At 42.2% G+C, this 20,343-nt stretch overlaps 1 protein-coding gene across 1 annotated transcript in view; it reads right to left on the bottom strand.

Annotated features, from left to right (window-relative positions):
• efhd2 (EF-hand domain family, member D2) overlaps positions 1–16,154 on the bottom strand; it is a 33,876-nt gene extending 17,722 nt beyond the window's left edge. Inside the window, exon 1 of the mRNA XM_079521566.1 lies at positions 15,032–16,154. Within this exon, the coding sequence (XP_079377692.1) occupies positions 15,032–15,339 (308 nt within the window). The 5' untranslated portion in view covers positions 15,340–16,154. The remainder of the gene's footprint in view (positions 1–15,031) is intronic.
• Positions 16,155–20,343: the final 4,189 nt, after the last annotated feature.

Below are 20,343 nucleotides of genomic sequence, written 5' to 3' on the forward strand. Positions count from 1 at the left end.
CTCTTGAGATGTCTGTCTGCCATATAAGAAGTGGCACATAATAGTAAGGGTCTGTCTGTCTGCCTGCCTGCCTGTAACATTACAATATTTACCTCTGAGATGTGGAGTAGAAGTAAAAGTATTCTCTCTCCCTCTCTCGCTATATTCTATGCTCTCTCTCTCACCATCTCTCTTACTTTTATTAAAAGGTTTGTTTACATTGTAACATGTAGAATACTGCACAGTGTTGATTTAGACAGCACATTTATTCAGTCTTTAGAATAAAATTGCATTTAGTTTTACTATTAGTCTAGTTTTAGTCGACTAAATATAATTGGATTTTAGACTACATCTAATGCTGAAAATAGCTGATCTACAACCTCACAGCATGTCACAGCGTATTGCATTGTGATCTTGTAGATTGGCTATTTTCACCATACAACCCAGCATAACATGACTTGTCTTTTAGTTCTACTGGAACTCTTCTCCACTATTCTTTTTTTTGTTTAACTTGAAAATATGAATTATAATACAATGTCATTTCTACTTTTGGTACTTTAATTACATTTTGATACCAATACTTTTGTACTTTTACTCAAGAAAATGTTGAATTATAAACTTTTACTTTTACAAAGTAGTTCTACATTGCAGTATTCATACAGTAGCCTATTTGCATCCTATCTGCTATTCATTCACAATAAACTTGTTGAGCAAAACAAAATAATGTATGTACAATTAAAATGGAATCGATGTGTACACATTTCCAATAAATCAATGTATATCCTATGTACTGAGGTCACTGGAGACTGGAGAAGGAACTGCATGGAGGGGGTCGGGTCATTAGCCAGGTGAAAGAAACTGGTTTGGTTGGTTAGTGTTGAGGGTAGCGTATATTCTTTCTACGTCCGAGCATAGACATGGTAACGCCCCGCCTGCCTCTGATTGGCCTACCGACACTGCCCGTCTTGCCTGTCCTCCGAGATGCAAGGCTAATCCGTGGTGGGAAATAATACAAGTACAAGAGAATGGCAACACGCGACAGTAATTTGTAACTTTCATTTTTGTAGAAGAGGCAAACTAATATTGTTTGTGCCGTTTGCTTTGATTGAATAATTAATAATAGGCTTATCTACTATGATTTGATTTGGCTGTGTTCTAAATTAAAGTGTTAGTGTTGATTATCATGTATTAATCTAAACTAACACTAAACTAATACTATTATACTAATAAAGATCAAGGGAAAAGAGACCTTTTTTACAGTACAATAATGATTAAAGTTTACACATGTATACAAATAAACAGGCCAACGGCATAAACAATATTAGTTTACCTCTTCTACAAAAATAAAAGTTGCTGTCGCGCATGCCAAGCTGTCATTCTCTTGTAGCTATTATATATCGTACTTTATTATTATTTATTTCCCACCACGGAGTAACCTCACGCAGCAGACTATCCAGCATGTATCTTCCACCTTGGAGACACCGGCTGTGTCGGTAGGCCAATCAGAGGCAGGCGTTATCATGTCTATGCTCGGACGTAGAAAGAATATACGCTTGAGGGTAGGGTGACCAGATCCTACAGTTCATCTGGGGATGTTCATTCAGAATGTTGAAAGTTTACAGTAGCACATATGTTGATTAAGGCTGGTGATGTTTGCTTTTATGCATTATTACACACTTTGCCGAAGACAGGCAAGCCCATTGTATCTAGTATTGAGTTAGTATTTTATCGTTATTTTTTTAGTGTTTATTTGGTTTATTTGGTATTTTTATCTTATCTATTATGTTCACTGTTATTTTTATTATCTTGTCATGTTTTAAATAAACATTGTCAAAGATATATTTTCTAACATTTTTCATCTTTTCAAAGTCAGAACCAACTTCAAGCCTAAGTGGATTTGCCTGTGGGATCCACAGGCAAGCCCACTTGGATCCCACATAAAATTGCCTAGTTGGGGCCCACCTAGGGCCCAGGTTGAACCCACTTAAAGCCCATACAGGCAAGCCCAAATGGGAACCATCTGGTGCCTGCTGACAAGCCCACTTGAGGCCCATATAGTTCAGCCCACCTTGAAACCATAAGGGACCCATGTCAGCCCCACATAAATTGCCAAGGTGAGGCCCACCTAGGACCCAGGTAGAACCCACTTAAAGCTCACGCGGGCTAGCCCAGTTAGGACCCACTTGGGTCCCACATAAAATTGCCAAGGTGGGGCCCACCTAGGACCCAGGTAGAACCCACTTAAAGCTCACACGGGCTAGCCCAGTTAGGACCCACTTGGGTCCCACATAAAATTGCCAAGGTGGGGCCCACCTAGGACCCAGGTAGAACACACTTAAAGCCCACACGGGTAACCCAGGTGAGAACCATCTGGTGCCCACTGACATTTCCATGTGGGTCCCATAGTTATCCCACCTGGCTCCCACATAGGCAGCCCACCTCTAAACCATATGGGACCCACGTTGGTGTGCTGGCTGGGGTGGCACATATTTACATCATTTCAGGGTCCTTGGCACAAAATATCTATGGATGGGATCATGGGGCCGGGGTCCTTGACATGAAAAGGTTCGAGAACCACTGGGTTAGGGAATCTGTGTTACGGAAGTGGGTAGTATTCTTTGGCAGAAGTGAAAACAACGAGATGTTCAAAGAATCTTTCTTCTGGTGTTGGGAAGTGGGGCCCCTCACACTGGGTCCACTTCCTTTAAACAGCAGGTCGTCTCCTCTAGACTAATATAGTTTTCACATTTCACTCTCTGAAAACAAACTATCTTTAAATAGATCACTGGCAGATCCTATGTGACCTGTAAAGCATTCTATTGCGAGGCGGAAATGAAAACCTGACATAACACTTCCAAATGCATCGTGTCTTGAGAGTTCTTAAATCACTGGCAAAAACGCATAAATTAGCCTACACAAATTCAGGTTAAAAATAGTCACACTGTAACAACACATAATCAGGATTCAAGATTTCATTATGATTAATTTATCTGGCAGTCTTTAGGGCACATGGAGCAAAAAAAACGTAATCGGCTTTGAATATACAGTATGCAATAATGCTGAAGTGAGATCCACTCATCATCTGCCAATGAGTCGGGTCTGAGTATTCAGGAAGGAACCAGCTACTTACTCAGTAGCTTGGCCAGAGAGGAAGTGCAAATTGAACCAACTTCCTCAATTGCGGAAATGTTTCTGTGCAAACGTAGAGACTATGACTATTAAATATCCCTATTTGGGCATAACCAGGTCCACTTGACAGCTGTTGCAAACGTCAGACCTACGCCTATCATCTCTACACTTGAGATAAAGTCCCTGTAAAATAAGGATGTTGGCCTGAGAGAATACCACCAGCTCCCTTGATTTATCAACGAATTAACCATACATTTCTTTGTGTTTAAATAGCCGATGTACAAGGCCACGGTCACAGCATCATGGCGCGTTGTGAGCTTGTAGCCAGGTCTGCTGTCCAATACTGGGACGCCAGGGTTAGAGTGCTTACATTTCCTTTTTAATTAAAGTGACACACAAATTGAAAAACAACATTAATAAAATCATGTCTCTCCCTCCCACACAGTCAGGCAGTAATCGTCAGCTGTGACACAGGCCTTCAGAGTTCAAAGTCGCTATACTTGTCAGGCACTACACAAGCCGTCGTTGCAGTCTTGTTTATAGAATGAGGGTTGTGACTGGTCATGTGACTGCTAGTAGATTACAGTATTCATTGATATATAATTGATTGCACCTGTGTATACAGTATATGTATTCTGGCACGCTACAGAAGGGTGTCTACCGTGTCTTGGCCGGCAATGTTCATGATATTTTAAAATGTTATCATTAGGAGTGCCATACTTGGCTTTGTTTATTGTGCTTGTTCTTATCCTTTATTCTTTATGGTTTCAGCATGCAGGCCAGTTTACTAGTTCATTTAACATATTCTAGAACACAACAAACGTGTGTGCATGATGTACAGGCCTCATGCACACAACTTACTTCAGTACAGTATGTATGATTATTTGTATTAATTACCTCTGGTCTGGACTCATTCTACATCTCTGACCTACTCGTGCTATACCGTATGTCCCAAAGCGCAAATTGAGGTCCTCAGACAACGGTCTCCTAGAACATTTACCGGAAGAAAACTAAAGGTGATCGGGGCTCCGAGTCCGACTCTCTGAAATGCCCTCCCTCTGGAGATCAGGCTCGCAGAGACTGTAGTAGTCTGTACCCCGTTTCAAATCCCTTCTGTCCTACTGCATTGCTGCGTAATGTTTTCTCTTCTTCTGTGTGTGTTTCATTTGAATGATTTTACTTTTAATGCTCTGTATTATTTTTTTCATGGTGTGTTTTTTTTATTCTCTGTGAAGCACGTTGTAACTCTGTTTCAAAAGGTGCCATATAAATAAAGCTTTATTAGCATAATTATTATGACTGAGGGAAATTGAGTGAAAGTGATCAATCTGGCCAGTTGACGGCTTAATTTCATAAAATCCATGTACACTTCAAGTGTTTAACTCTTGAGAGTCAACAAATATAACCAAACAGGCCATCTCAGAGTTACTAAACACCATCTATTACTGTAATAATAATAATATATGATTTATATAGTGCTTTTCTAGGTACTTGCTTTACAGGACCAAAAATAAAATTAAATAGGAAAAAAAATCGAATAAACTACCGGTAGTTACAAAAGTTCAAAACTACTGTACCTTGTCACTCCTATGTACAGTATATCTACACTACTGTCAAAATGAATACCAACAAAGTCGCCCCTTTTACCGACTCGCACCGGGCGTACAGCCGGTGGAACGGCTCAGCCTGGTATTACTACAGTAACCCAAGTAAATTATGCTTAAACGGATAAACCTAACCTTAACCTCAGTAAAACGGTGCCAAAACTATTCCAAAGCAGCAATGCTTTGTTTCTGCAAAGAATTAAACGTAACATTTATCGATGCGAGTTTTGTTTCTTTTGACAGATACAGGCAAAAGATAGTAAGATACAGGAAGAGTGATAAGAAGAGCACACCACCGTTATGACTAAAGCATATAGCGTGTGCGGTCAGTGACCATGTGAGCTAATTGGCCCGAGGTTGTTTGAAAAGGAAAGGCTTTAGCATGAGCCTGACACAATCTGTGTCACCCGCACACTGCTGCGTTGTTGTGACAAACGAGGGTTTGGTAATCTGTCAATTAAATCCGGACCCTGCTGTGTAGACAATGTGTAATTTCCCCTTTTACAGGAACATGACGCCATAGGAAATCCAGACTACTAATACCAAAAGTTTAGCTTACTATAGATTACTGGCAGAGTGACTGTGTAAATGGTAAATGGTGCATTTATATAGCGCCTTTATCCAAGGCACTTTACATAGATTGGGTGACCCATTCACACACGCATTCATACACCGATGGCAGCGGAAACCATGCAAGGCACCAACCAGCACATCAGGAGCAATTTGGGGTCAATTTGTCTTGCTCAAGGACACTTCGACACTAACTCTGTACCGTGTAAAATATGTTCATCAAATTAGGTGTGGGCATTTAAAGTTCTCATATTAATCATTATTAACCTGCAAACACCTCTCTGTTTGAAGAGCATTCAGAGGAATTCTGTGTGTGAGTCACAGGTTTCCTTTCTTTTTTTCTTTTGACAGAGAATGAAGGGAAAGCTTTCAGAAGAGCCCGTGTTGCGTTTTCTTTACACCGTTGGACGCAATATCTAAGAATTATTTCTCCCTTTCTTGAACCTAGACTACAGTTGGAGGCCATCGATATTGTCCTTTTCTTTTTGCTGAGGTTTGCATGATCTGCGCAAAAGGACAGTTAACCCATTTTGGGCGGGAACCCCTTTTGGTGTTTTAAACATTGTTATAATTTAGCTATTGAAAAATAGCAGATCTACAAGCTCATAGCGCGCCACCGAGTGGCGCGCTACGAGCTTGTAGGTCTGCTATTTTTGAAAAATCGTGAAAATATTTATTTCAGAAAACTGGAGGATTTAGAAGGATTTTTTAAAATTTTGAGGTCAGGCCTAAATGGGTCAAATGATAAGGGACAATATCGGTGGCACCCAACTGTATATCGAATATTAACCCTATACACTGGAGTACCCCAGCAGTCTATACTAGAGCCCCTGCTGTTTTCCCTCTACACTATATCTTAGACGGAAATAGCAGACCTACGCAATGTGCTGTGAGCTTCTGTAGATCTGCTGTGGTTAGCACTCGCAACACATACTCTCAGAGCTGTAATAGACTTGGATGATGAGGACTAGTGACTACACATTATGTTTGTCAAACACAGCTTATATACATACATAGATGATTATAATAAAGGTCAGTGTGTGAATGATGACTGAGGCAGGCGTGTGTGCGTGCGTGTGTACGTGCGTGCATGCGTGTGAGAGAGAGAGAGTGTAATGAGCCTCTGAGTGAGTCATGACTGTATAGAGTTATTTGTACTGTAGTAGGGGTCTGTAACCCTTCAGAGGACAGATGGGGCAGAGGCAGCTTATAAGACATGTCCCTGTAATGAGACAGAACATTTCTGATGGGGGGGGGGGTCTAGGTAATTAATGATTTGGTGCCATTTAGGGAAGATGCAGCACCCTATAGATAGGCCATTCAGAAAGTAGAAAATGCACAAGCATTATCTGTTATTTTACAATAATCTGTGATGCTGAACATCTAAAATTGGAGAGTTCAAGTGTGAGATTTTAAGTAAATCGTTACGACTTTTTGCTGTTATCATCAATCCACAGACCACAGCTACAGTTGACCAACTGGCAATAATAATCCTCACGCCGGTGCTGTGCGAACAATTAACCACATCAACCCTGGGATCCCTATGTTGGGCAACATTCCAAACATTTGCAAACATTTACAAAAATGTGTAACATGGCTTTGGGGGTAAACTGCAATGCAATGAGCCACACTGTGTAATGTGTGTATTCAACTATAACCTGAAAAGATAATTCACCCTCTGTCTTCTCATGACCCACTATTCCTGAACAGTTAGCCCCGCACACACAGGCGCACACACGCACGCACGCATGCACGCACGCACGCCCCTGCCCGCCAATCTCCTCCAGTCCTGAGGCCTTAATCCCTGTTGCCAGGCAACCGCCAGGCCAACTAGAGCAGGAGCAGGGAAACCCCTCTCTCTTCCATGCTGTAGCACTCACTAGCTTATTTAAAAGGCAGCCTGCACACAACATGCTTGGCTTGCCTAGACAAGACATGTAGTTTTGTTGTCTATAGCGTCTGCCACGGGCTATAATGGTGAATTGTTGTGGACAAGCTTAAGCCGCACAATGATATATTTTGCTCTGCTGAGCAAGTGTGTAAGCGTGTCAGGCACGAAGACTGAATTTATTCCGTTTGTTAAGATAGATGGATGGGACACTTACTGTGTGTGTACACTGTACAGTATATATGCTTTCTTGCACAGTAGCATCCCTTCTTCAGACTGATAACTAGAATACTTGGTCTACAACTCCACAGCGTTCCTCAAAGATGCCTGCATTCTTGGCTTCAAGCCCTCATGAGTAGGGCCATGACATGAGTTACCAACAGAGCCCCTTTTAGCACTCAAAGTGACATCATCCTATGTGACAACGACATGAGTTGCTTACAGATAAACAATGAGACCAGCTCAGCCCACTGACTGACAAAGGAATTCAGGATTTAAGAATTACACACCCAAATATATATTTGCAGTAGTCTCTGCTAGCTAATATCCCAAATAGTGCTTTTTAACCAGCTGAACCCCAGCATCCATATTCGGGGGCAGGGTGGGGGAATATTAGCCAAAAATGTGCCTATCTACGTCATTGCGTTGTGGGCTTGTAGAGCAGGGTTTACGTAGTTAATGTAAGGAAGGGAAGGAAAGACAGAGGGAAGTCTTCACGTAATATGAAAGCTCTCCAGCGACAGAGGGCCCACTACCCAGATGTAAGCCTCTGGCAGGTCGACAGAGGGACCACTACCCAGATGTAAGCCTCTGGCAGGTCGACAGAGGGCCCACTACCCAGATGTAAGCCTCTGGCAGGTCGACAGAGGGCCCACTACCCAGATGTAAGCTCTCCAGCGACAGAGGGCCCACTACCCAGATGTAAGCCTCTGGCAGGTCGACAGAGGGCCCACTACCCAGAGGGCCCACTACCCATATGTAAGCCTCTGGCAGGTCGACAGAGGGCCCACTACCCAGATGTAAGCCTCTGGCAGGTCGACAGAGGGCCCACTACCCTGATGTAAGCTCTCCAGCGACAGAGGGCCCACTACCCTGATGTAAGCCTCTGGCAGGTCGCGTTCGACTGCGATGGGGTCATGGGAAACTGGGGAGCTCCAGGAGGATGTTTGGACATTATCTCTGCAGCTGTACTCTGCTGGGAGTTGAGCTAAGCCATCCGTAGGTCTGATGGACGTTTGTATGCTTAATAGGACCTATCTACCTCCTCTACCTCCTCTCTAAAGAAAATGTCTTTGCCAAAAAATAGCCGATCTACACACTCCGAACGTGTTGTGTTGTTATAGGTTGTGAGCTTGTACATACAGTATCTGCCATTTTCACCAAATGTTAGTCTATTTTTTCCCCTTGTGACATACTCAGAACAGGGATGCTAGGGTTGTGGTTAATAAGAAAATGTGTGAATCGCATCTTGTTCATCAGTGCTTGCCTTGTCAAAGTTGTCTTCTCTCTGTTTGGAATAGATGACCCACCCTAGAACCATGTCTAATAAGATGTAATGGACTAAAGCAGATAAATTGCCTACTCAACAAGTTTTATGTTGCACGATTCTAATATTTTGTAGTTTTGTATCTTGGGATCAACCTTTGATTGGAAGCCTTAGAAATTACAATGTTTTGGCCTGGGCCGGTTAGTCTGGTCCAGGTACCTTGGCTGGTAATCCAGCATGACGAGTCCCGATCACGACGACCTTTGCTATTTTGTCCTGGACAAAGTCTGTCTCACCTGTCTTACTTAACTGACTGACTGCACAAGCCACAATCTATGTAGGTCAAGTAGTCACAAAGTTAGTAACAGAACATAATTCGTAATACTCATAGTTAGACAATAACAAGAGATATGAGCATCGACAGTAAAGTGCAACGACAGAGCTTTGTAACATGAAAACATTGGCTCTGTGCCACAGCGTTCTGATGAGAGTCTGTGTTGTCAGTCAAACAAAACATTTATGTCAGATAGTGGTGGTGAGGAATGTCAGAAAAGAGAAACTAAATGATGAGCAGGAAGTGAAAATAGAATGTTGTCAATTATGGTGTGGATTGTTTGGAAAGACCAGTTCCTGAAAGAGGCAAGGTGTTCTTGTCTTTTGAGTCAGCTGATCAGTGTTTTAACCCATTAAGATCTGAGGCAGATTCTAAAATAAATGCCTTGTAAATTAGTAGTTCTCACACTTTCAAGATGTTGACTTGCCCATTGTTGTGCCTCGGGCACAAAAGTTTGAAAACCAAAGGACTACACAATGCATGAATACATACAGTAAATATATTAACGTATATATGATATCATATATAAGACTTTGTACTCCCAAGATCAAAGAAAATACCATTGCCATTATTCATGGCATGACAAGAGTTGCTAAAATTTCACATTAATTTGCTGATAGTACATGTCAACAGGCAACTAAAGCGGCCAACTAGTGACTTCAAGAGATGGCTAATCTGTTTAGGTAGGTAAACAGAAGCCATTAATCTAATCTCTTCAGGGAACCTGCAATTCATTAAAAGAGGGAAGATTGGGAGGGGAGGGGGTCTTTGCGGGTGCCATATGTTGGCAGTTTGGCACAGTTGGGGCCACAAGCCAAGAACCTATTAGACAGACTAGAGGGTAGAGTGCAACCCCTTATGACAAGAGTCTCTTAACACGCCACTGAGATCTGTTTCCGCTACAGGTCATTAAACATACGCTTCTGGGGCGCTGACACAATGTCTCCGTGAAGCTATAGGGTGTCACTGGTGTGGTGTCAGTTGTCAATGTGAGGCACCGCACCACCTGAGATTTGTGAGCAAAACAACTTTACCTTACAATACCTTCAACAACTATAGGCAACATGCCTAGAGAAACCTTTCATTCAGACTATTACTAAGTGAAACCACTGACTCTTCTGTCCTGTCACTGTCCGACTTTAATAGAACCCTGGATGTCATTTTATAGACCAACTGCTCCTCGAATGCATGAGTCAAAGCCCTAGCAATCCTGTCTCCCGTTAGCCCTCACGTACAGGAACATTTTATCCACACTTCACTGCATGTGCCATGATTGCCATCATGTTTCTCCTTCAGTATAATCCTTCCTTATGCTCTGCTAGACAGATGACTCCTAAACTACATGGTTCAGGACAGGTCAGAAAGGAATGGGTGATGTTAGCCCAGGTGTTGTATGCTCCGCTGCACTTTGACCTTTCCCCTGAAGATCTGTGTTGACATGAAACTACTGCTGGAACAAACCAACTAGAAATATCTCAAATGAGAGAACGGTCAACTGGTGAGATAAAGCACCTCTATTCTTTGGCATCATCGATAAGAATTACTTTTAGGCTTTACACTTGAACTTGATTAGTTTTCGTTTTACAATACCGGTAGTAAGAATGATCATCTTTAACCTAAAACTTTTTGTATCTGGGTTGCAATAGCAATGACAGTCTTTTCTTTCTGTTGAGGATCATGAGTCATGACCTAATACAACATGGCAGCATGTAAGCACACAGGCATGTTAATGAGATAGGAACCCGTCATAAATCACCTGCCATAAAAAGCTGGAGGCAGTGCGGGAAAACAGGAAGTGAACTGAACCTATGGTTATTTTCCCTGAGGTCAGGTGTAATGTTTAATAATTACGATTCTACGATTCACTACGCCCGCCCCTAATTGACTGGCTTACAATGGGAATATAAACGCAGACGTCCCGGTCCCATACAATGTTATGTTGATGGTGACACACATTCTCTGCATTCCCATGTGAGTGAGACCCGCCAACGTTTCACACCACTTCTCTCGCCGATTTGACAAAGCAGCTCTGTTGTTTTGTGGATATGTAAAAGTAGAGCAGCATGCCTGAGGGATGCTCCATCTACCCCATTGAACAACTGAACAGGACAACAAGCTGTCAGTGTTAGCACTGGAAGCGACACAGTAAACTCATTCATTCATCATGAACTCTCAGTGTAACAATTTTATGAACTCAAGAGTTAAATCTGAGTTTATAAGTGGGTCACGGGGAAGACTGGAGGAGGGTGAATTGGCTTTTACGTTATGGTTGATTACAAAGCATGCGTCATTGTATTGCAGTTAAATCTAACTAGAGTAGACACTACATTGTGGCAGCCTAATTAAAACTCTTAACTCTTATGTGAGATAGCTCAAGCAAAACAATTCAGTATGTTTAATGAGCACTGATTTCTAGCAAAGCTTGTTGAAGGAAGGCATACCAGTCTGATCACCTACCTACAGCAAGTCTTTTGTTCATGAGAGTTTGACTGATTGAAATATTAAGCAATAATATGCTAGTAGGTAACTACTGTATGCACTTTAAGGAATAAGCGTCTAATATTATCGGCAACTATGAGCTATAAAGTGTTGCTTAGCTTGTAGTGCTCAGTGGCCAACAAACTGTGGTTGTAGTGGGCAGGTCCCAGGTGTGCGTGTGTGCGTGCGAAGCAGGGCCCACGTGAAAAAATGTGATTCACCCTGGTAAAATAAAGGATTTCTAAAAACGTACAGAATAAGCCTCCTTTATAGAGAAGTAAATTATTAGTCATTTCTAGGTGTGGTACACACGGTCCATTTGTTCTTTCAGGCAGCCACTGCTTTCAGCTATCATCCATGGTCCAATGTGGGTTTCTGGAGCAGACCATATTTTAATCATATTTGTCTAAATGTCACATAGTTGACATTTCTAATTATTCCAAAAGTATGAATAATAGTATGAAAAGTAATAATATTTCCTGTAGTGCATACAACTCATAACTTGTGTTTTTCAGCAACACCTGACCTGACAAATTCTGGTTGTAAATGAATTTACACCAGAATTTATATTATTGTTACTGAGAACAGTGAGAAGGGAAAGCTGTTCACTGTTCACTGACAGATGGACAAAGTAGGCCTATATGGCTTACATCAGCCAACTGACATTCAATTATTTACAGTATTATTATTTGTTCAGGTTTACAACAAACTGCATAATATGTTGAAGAGGAGATATACGGTAATAGTGTTTTCTAATATTCATGGTTGTATACAAACTAGAATTTCGCGGGCCTTCGGCCCGCTCATCCTAACGCGATGCGTCGCAAATGGGAAGAAGGCAATGGCAATCTATGATGTTTTCATTTATGCATTTGCTTGGAAAGCGCAAAGTTGCCAAGCTGGCTGAGTGGCCCTGTTTGGTTTTGTGTATGTGCGTATGAAAGCGAGCATGGCAAGGCGCAGGAACAGTATACTGTACTGTACTGTAAGTCTTTGTACTGTACTGTAGTCATGTGTACTGTACTGTACTGTTCTCTGTACTGTTGTATTAGTGTTTTTTTATTATTATTATTATTACATGGATTAATATTCTGATGTACTGTACTGTACTGTTCTCTGTACTGTTGATATTGTAGTTAGTAGTGTTGTGTTATTATTTATTATTATTATTATTATTATTATTATTACATGGATTAATATTCTGATGTGAGCTTTCTTTCTGTACTGTACTGTACTCATGTGTACTGTAGTGTTCGCTGTATTGTTGATATTATTGTTGTTATTAGTGTAGTGTTGTTATTTATTATTATGATTGAAAGAGCATGGCAAGGCGCAGGAACAGTATACTGTACTGTACTGTACTCATGTGTACTGTACTGTTCTCTGTACTGTTGTTAGTGTTGTGTGCTTATGTATTGTTATTATTATTATTACATGGATTAATATTCTGATGTACTGTACTGTTCTCTGTACTGTTGATATTATAGTTATTAGTGTTGTGTTATTATGTTTTATTATTATTATTATTACATGGATTAATATTCTGATGTGAGCTTTCTTTCTGTACTGTACTCATGTGTACTGTACTGTTGTGTACTGTTGTTATGATTAGTGGAGTGTTGTAATTGTGTATTATTATTATTAGCGTTGTGTGGCGTGTGTGTGTGTGTGTGTGTGTGCCATTTCAGCTGCATCGCGAGGCGATCCAAATTCCCCCCCCCCCCCCGCGCACGCACGCACGCACACAGCACACACACACACACACACACGTGTCTGCAGTGACACTGCGTTGTACACAGCTGTTCTATTTCATCCTTACTGACTGCCAGAGGCAGTGCTTAACACTGGACGCCAATCATCCAGTGTTAAGCAGTCATCCAGGATTCATAGAACCATAGTTACATACGTGACTTACGTTTTGTGTTGCAGCGCGTTGTTATTATATATGCGCCTCGGTTCGTGCCGATTGTACCACGCCAGGTGTCGACGCGGTCGTGTGTGCAGGATTGTAACGGTGTATGTAATCGCGGCGCTCTCCATCGAAGTTAGAATCAGTGTAGAACCTGTGTTGTTGTTCTTCTTCTTCTTCTACTTTTGGTTTCCGGCAGGCTGTACACTGTGTGTGTGTGTGTGTGTGTGTGTGTGTGTGTGTGTGCGCGCGCGCGCGCGCGCGCGTGTGTGTGTGCGTGTGTGTGTGTGTGTGTGTGTGTGTGTGTGTGTGTGTGTGCCGTGTAACTTCCGGTAGTGTTGCCGGAAGTGTGAAAGGTAACACGAAACACACGTGGGTCACGTGGTGGGGTTGTGAGCCATTGGGAAGGGGTGATGTAGTGTTGCCAGGTCCACGTATTGTAAGCGAGTGGTAGTGTGTGAAAGTATAGGCTGTAGGCTGTAGGAAGTCAGGGTTTGCGGCCTTGTTTACATAGACGTGGCAACAACGTTTGACAATGTTGGCGGCGCAGCCAATGAAAAGAGTGGAATCACGGGATGCAGTGTTGCCAGGTCTGCGAATTGTAAGCGAGTTGTAAGTAGCGTGTTGAATGGCATTTTTTCTGTGCTTGTGTTCCTAGACGTGGCAACAAATTAGGCGGGGGTGTCGGTGCTTGTGGCGTGTTTGTGTTTATTATTGATATTGATATTGTTTGCGAGTGTGGACGGGAGCCGGCTTTAGTGGCCGTGCGATGACAATGTTTACGCGGGTGTTGTTCAGTGTGGCCGTGCGGCGCGACATGAGGAGATAGCCGTGGATCGACGCGGAGGGTAAGTCTGTGACGTGTTAGTGTGTTGTTGCAGTGTGTGTTGCTCCTGCTTCGGCTTCGGCACCCAGCGTGTCAGTGACGTAGTAGCTGGTGCCTTTTGTTCCTGTGCGTGCTTTTGGGCACATGTTTTCAATTGTAATATAGGATTCCTATACCTCTCTTGCAACTTGCACACTACTTTCCAGTCCAGCTGCCAGCGCTGATCGCTCTAATGTAGGTCATCTTTGAGAGCCACATAACTGTTATTGCCCCCAGCCAGTGTAGGACCACTACACACCTGCAGCATATGCAATATTATTGTATAGAGACTATAGGAGGACTATACTACATTACAATAATATTGCATAGTATGCTGCATGGGCTAAGTCTACAGCTTTCAGTCACTTGGACGGCGCCCAAGAATCACCGTCGGATATGACAGGTTAAAATTACACTAAATGGCCTTAGCTATATCATTATGGTCGAGAATGTAAAATAAAGAAACGCATGTGGTGGTGGTCAAACTGGGCATGTGGGCGGATGGTTCAGCCGTGGTTGGTGTGTCGTGACCTATGGCTATGTGGTCGTGACCAGTGTGTGTGTGTGTGTGTGTGTGTGTGAGAGAGTGTGGAGTGTGAGGAGTGTGGAGTGTGAGGAGTGTGAGTGTGAGTCTGAGTAGTGTGTGTGTGTGTGTGTGTACTACTATGTACTACTACGGTGTCGTGACTGTCGTCCACTCACAGTTAACAGTTTTTTGTATTGAGTTGTACTTGAAATGTACTGTAATTCTGCAAACTGTTAATAAATCAATCAAAAAAAACTACTCACTCTTTGAACATCCTCTCCATGTCTTTGATCTGCTTCCTGGAGAACTCCTTGAACTCCGTGTACGGGTTGAAGACCTTCATGCTGGGCTGCAGGTGGTCGCCCACCCCGTCGTTCAGATCGCCGCGCCGCTGCAGCTTGGCGCCCAGCTCGGAGTCCGCGTTCGCCGTGCTCGACTTCTCCACCTCCGCCGCGCCGCCGTTCTCGTGGTTGTTGTTGTGGATCGCCTCGTCCACGGCCACCGGTCCCTCGGTGCCGTCCTCGATCTGCAGCCGGCGGCTCAGTTTCGACGACAGCTCGTCTGTGGCCATCTTTATTTATTAGAAATGTATTTCTTTTCACACACAACAGACTCTCTCAGACAGGCAATAATACTACAGAGGAGGAGAAGGCGTGAGTGAGTGAGTGTGTGGTGCGCTCCCGTTCAGTGTTATATGTGGTCCACACAGGCAGGCATCCGTCAAGTTCAGCGGTTGTTCACTAGTCGCTGCTCTGGTCCAAAGGAAAGGGATTCCCCGATGCAAATGATCCAGGCAGGAAATAATAAAAAGCTCCTCATAAAAATCAGTGCCAGCGGCGGGCCGGGGTTGGGGCAGCCAGGAGTCAGTGAGTGAGTCAGGCAGGGCAGGGCGGCGTGCGAGACACACAGTTTACACACTGACTGCACGAATACCTCCACTCCACTGATATGAATGGAAGTCTTGGAAGAACGTTTACTGCGTAGTTTGTTCGTTAGCTACGTAGCGAGTCAGTAACCACCACGCCTTTTAAAAGGGACGCAAAGGACTGTCCAACTACTGTCTACTACTACTACTACTACTGTACTTATGCAGCATATGCTACCAGTTATTTCCACAGTGACACACGAGTCACACGACAGTGACGACACAATGCGTGCATTGGATTGCACATGAATGATCCAGGATGCCTCGGATTGCCTCCCCCCACACACACCATTTCCCCTTTTTTGTCTTTCTTTATATGATGATTTTCCTGTTTTTATACACACGTATATTTATTTGTAGCCTAGCTACGTCTCTAAATGGTCTGATGAATTGAAAATGGTGGACCCTGTTGCAAGTGTAATGCTTAATCATATATGGTTTCGTCCACAGTAACAGTTTTTGTTTGATGAACCCATTCCAAAATGTTCAATCAACATGTCTGTGAATTTTGCTGTCACTTGCACATCAGCATTGCACCTGCTGCAACAACGGAGGTTAATTTCCTCATCAGCAATACAAGCCAAAGCTGCTGTCACTTTGAATTAAACACGTCTTTTTACAGTAGTGCTCCAGGCTGTGGCTTTACTAGCTTTACAAGGAGCTGTGCAATGCAAAGCATGCCTTCCTGGCGACCATACAACTATTATAATAGTTCTAAGTACTACTTGCATTTGCATTAGCTGCAGGCTCTGTTACACACCATTACTCTCACACACCCACCACATAGTACTACTACTAATGGAAATATTGTATAACAGACAGTGGTTCTCAAAGTGGGGTCCGGGGACCCCACATAGGTTATTTGAAAATGGGGAGAAAGTGGAATATTTTAGAAACACAACACAACACACAAATACATATTAGTTTGAAGGTCCTTTACATGAAAATGTTTGAAACTGTCAGTATTGTAGTCAAATATGTAATGCATAAATAACAGTAGAGTTAGCATAGCAATCAAAGAGGCGTCTGTTTCAAATACATCTCAAATAGAGCCTAGAATAGATAGATTATGTGTCCTGCATTGCAGTTTTGCTCAAACAAAGAGGATTCTGCCGAATCCTGACTCATAAATCATAACTGGGAGTGTTTTGTGTGTGTGTGTGTGTGTGTGTGTGTCTGTGTGTGTGTGTGTGTGAGGGGGGGGGGGGGGGGGAGTACAGTGGGCTCAGCTGTGGTGCTGCCTGCTGTTCTTTCTTCTCTGTGGTCTACATCTGGGAGGGAGGAGGGGCCATCCCTCACAGGGACACCCCTCCACCTGAGCATTGCCATATATGGAGAGAGACTGTCAGAGGGGGGTGGGGGCTCACCACGTATGAGGGAAGGGGAGGAATGTCAGTTCAAAATGCTTTTGTGCAAAGACATGGAATGAATCACCCAGGATTTACTGCAAAAAAGAATATAATTTACAGTGGGACATACCTTATTCATTTAACATTTAATTTACATTCATTTTCATTTCTTGTTGATTTACAATTGCATCGATCTTGATGTTTATGGACAACAAAAAAATTCCTAATAAATCATCATACATTTCATTTGTTCACAAAACCGCCGGTTTCGTTGATGAGCTGTGAATTTACATATGCAGACAGTAGTAGTACTGAATTATTAAGTTATTTCATTCCAAAATCCAAATGGCCATCAGTCCCATGCCTTAACGCTTGCATCTGGGGTAACTTATACACCGGTATTTAGATTTAATTTCATTTTATTTCGCACATAGTGTATCACAATACAGTACAAATCATAATAGATAACAATTCATTTGTCTTTCATAATTCATTTGTCTTTCATACAGTATCTGATACACTCATGACGAAAAGGAGCAGGAAGAAGAATAAATTCTTATAAAATACCTGCCCCATACCTGAAGATAAAATCAGGAAAGTAATTTGATGGTTTTAAGTTTACCTGAAAAGCGTGTTAGACTGAAATAAGGGTGGGGCTTTCAGCAGTAAAATATGTAGGTGTCTGTGTGAGCAACTCCACTCTGATGAGCTCCATCATCCAACATGGACATAAGCCATTTTCAACCCAGTGTGCACACAGAGCAGTCAGCCAATCAGTACAGGTTCAAGTTCGACAGGTCCGGGTTATTCCAGTGCAGCGAGACAGCGTTGGTGTTTGTAACGACAGGCGAAGGAGAGGTCCTCTACAGGATTGTTCAGTGGAAGGAGAGATGGTTCCAGCCAACAGGAAGGACTCCTGCAGGTCCTCTGTTTGACATCCAGTGTCCTCAGAAGTCTGTCTGCCAGCTACACCTGCCACACTGGGACGTCACACCTGGTGATCTGTCCGTGGCCCTTTTGTGTCATTTTTATTGCTCTGTAAAGCTCTTTGAGCTGAACTTCATGTCATGAAAGGTGCTACAAATACATGTAGGTAAATGTAATGTAGATCATTATTAAATATCACTGTCAGATGCATTCATGTATGTTTGATTTGTGACATTTCACACAAACTGTGTAACTCACAATAATAGTTATGCCAATATAGGGTAGAATAAACTGATTTTACAGGACTTGACTTGGACTAGACTATACGTTAATGGTGTGCATGTGTAATGATATGAACAAATCATATTTGCTTGAGCGATTACTTATGGATGTGTTGTATCGATCTGTGTTGTTCGATTCATGGATTAATTAGTCATGTTTAGACTACATACGCCCTACCAACAGTCATTAAGACATGCAAATCCCTTGACTCCTTCAAAACTGCTCTCAAAGGGCACCTACGGATGGCTGCAATTCGAAACTGGCCCCCGTAAAATCTGAATCCCCCCCCCACCTCCTTTTCCCCTCACTGTATATGTTTCTTTTCCCTTTTTTACCTCCTTTATGATGAATTCCTGTTCTGTTCTTTGGCTATATAGAAGTGTCTATTTGTACGTCTCTAAATGTTTTGATGAATTGAACAAGGTGGACCCTCTTGTAAACAAGTGTAATGCTTAATTGGGTCGTCCACTCTCAGTTAACAGTCTTTGTATTGAGTTTGTGCTTGAAAAATGTACTGTTAATAAATATTTCAATCAATCAATCAATCAATCAAGGATATAAGGAAACAATCTTGATAAACATTCTGCAGTAAATGTCCTTTCAAAACCTAATGCATAAACTTCCTGAATGTCAGAGATGGTCATGGTGACGCAAATGTCTTGACACAAACGGCATAGGCCTACAGAACAATCACTGAGACAAACCAACTTTTTGCCAATGTGCCAGACAGTGGACTGTTGACATTAACTTGACCGAAATAAAACACTGCCCTCTTCTGAGTGTCAATTTAGACCAGCCACATGTCACAGAAAATCACTTAAAAGGCGGTAATTACGCCTCAAAAACCTAGTTACTGGCTTGTGATTATTGCCATCACTCAGCACTGTGCTGAGGTGGACCCATGACACATACACTAGTCCATTCTTTCAGTCAGAGTTAAACTGACACTCAAGATTATGCACTAGGGCTCCGTCTGACACTATAGCAATAATAACAAAGTTTTTAATACATTTAACTTTAAACTCCTTGTTCCTTGATGTTTATGAGCTCTGCAGTATACAAATGGACCTTTGGTAACAATGCTCTGTCTGAGACAGCCTGAAGGAGCACAGCAAGGAGAATAAATTACAGCATGGCTTGCTTGGTTGCAGGTCAAGGACTTGTAGTGGACACTGTGTGTAGTCGTGTACCCTTAACACACTCTTAAATCCATGCGCACTTGAAGCTGCTATGGCTGTGCAATCTGTCATCAAAAGGGTACACAGTCAAATCGTTGAGGCTAGCCGAATGAGGAGTATTGGCCTAACCAACATCAGGAACAAAGCACGTGCTGTAATGCAAATCAACATGCATCCAGCATTATAGGCAAGTCAGGCACTTAATAATGATGAGACCAAAAGAAGTGAAACTAAAAGATAAGTAGAAAAACAAAACAAAACCAAAAATCCAATTCAAGCAGACCTATGATGAATTCCTGTTCTGTCCTTTGTCTATATAGAAGTGTCTATTTGTACGTCTCTAAATGTTTTTGATGATTTGAACATGGTGGACCCTATTGGAAACAAGTGTAATACTTAATTGGGTCGTCCACTCACAGTTAACAGCCTTTGTATTGAGTTTGTGCTTGAAATGTACTGTAATTCTGCAAACTGTTAATACATTTTTCAATCAATCAATCAAAAAACCCCATGCATGCACGCCTATCATTGCACTGATGAATGCATTTAATAAAAATAATAAAATAGCAGCATGCAGCAGCAGATGCAGCAGACTGGAATGTGTGATGCATCATCTATATATTATCAAGTTTCTCTGTCTCCTCATTGGGGCAAAATCTCATCAGTGTCAATATGTTGGTTACAAAACAAAGATGTTCACAAAGAGCATTTTGAGAAAACCCATTTCACTTTCCATAGGAAGCCTACTTACAAAGTTTTAAAATATAATATTAATTATATGCATTTTTATTAATTCTTTGCCAATGTACATAAGCAACACCTTCTCTTCTGAGTTGACTCATCTCACAACAAATGTGTATGCTGGCTCCACCTGCTGGCTGAAACACTGACATTTGCAACAGAACATTTTAGGA

The sequence above is a fragment of the Electrona antarctica genome (genome assembly GCF_951216825.1).
Source record: "Electrona antarctica genome assembly, chromosome: 2".
NCBI lineage: Eukaryota > Metazoa > Chordata > Actinopteri > Myctophiformes > Myctophidae > Electrona > Electrona antarctica.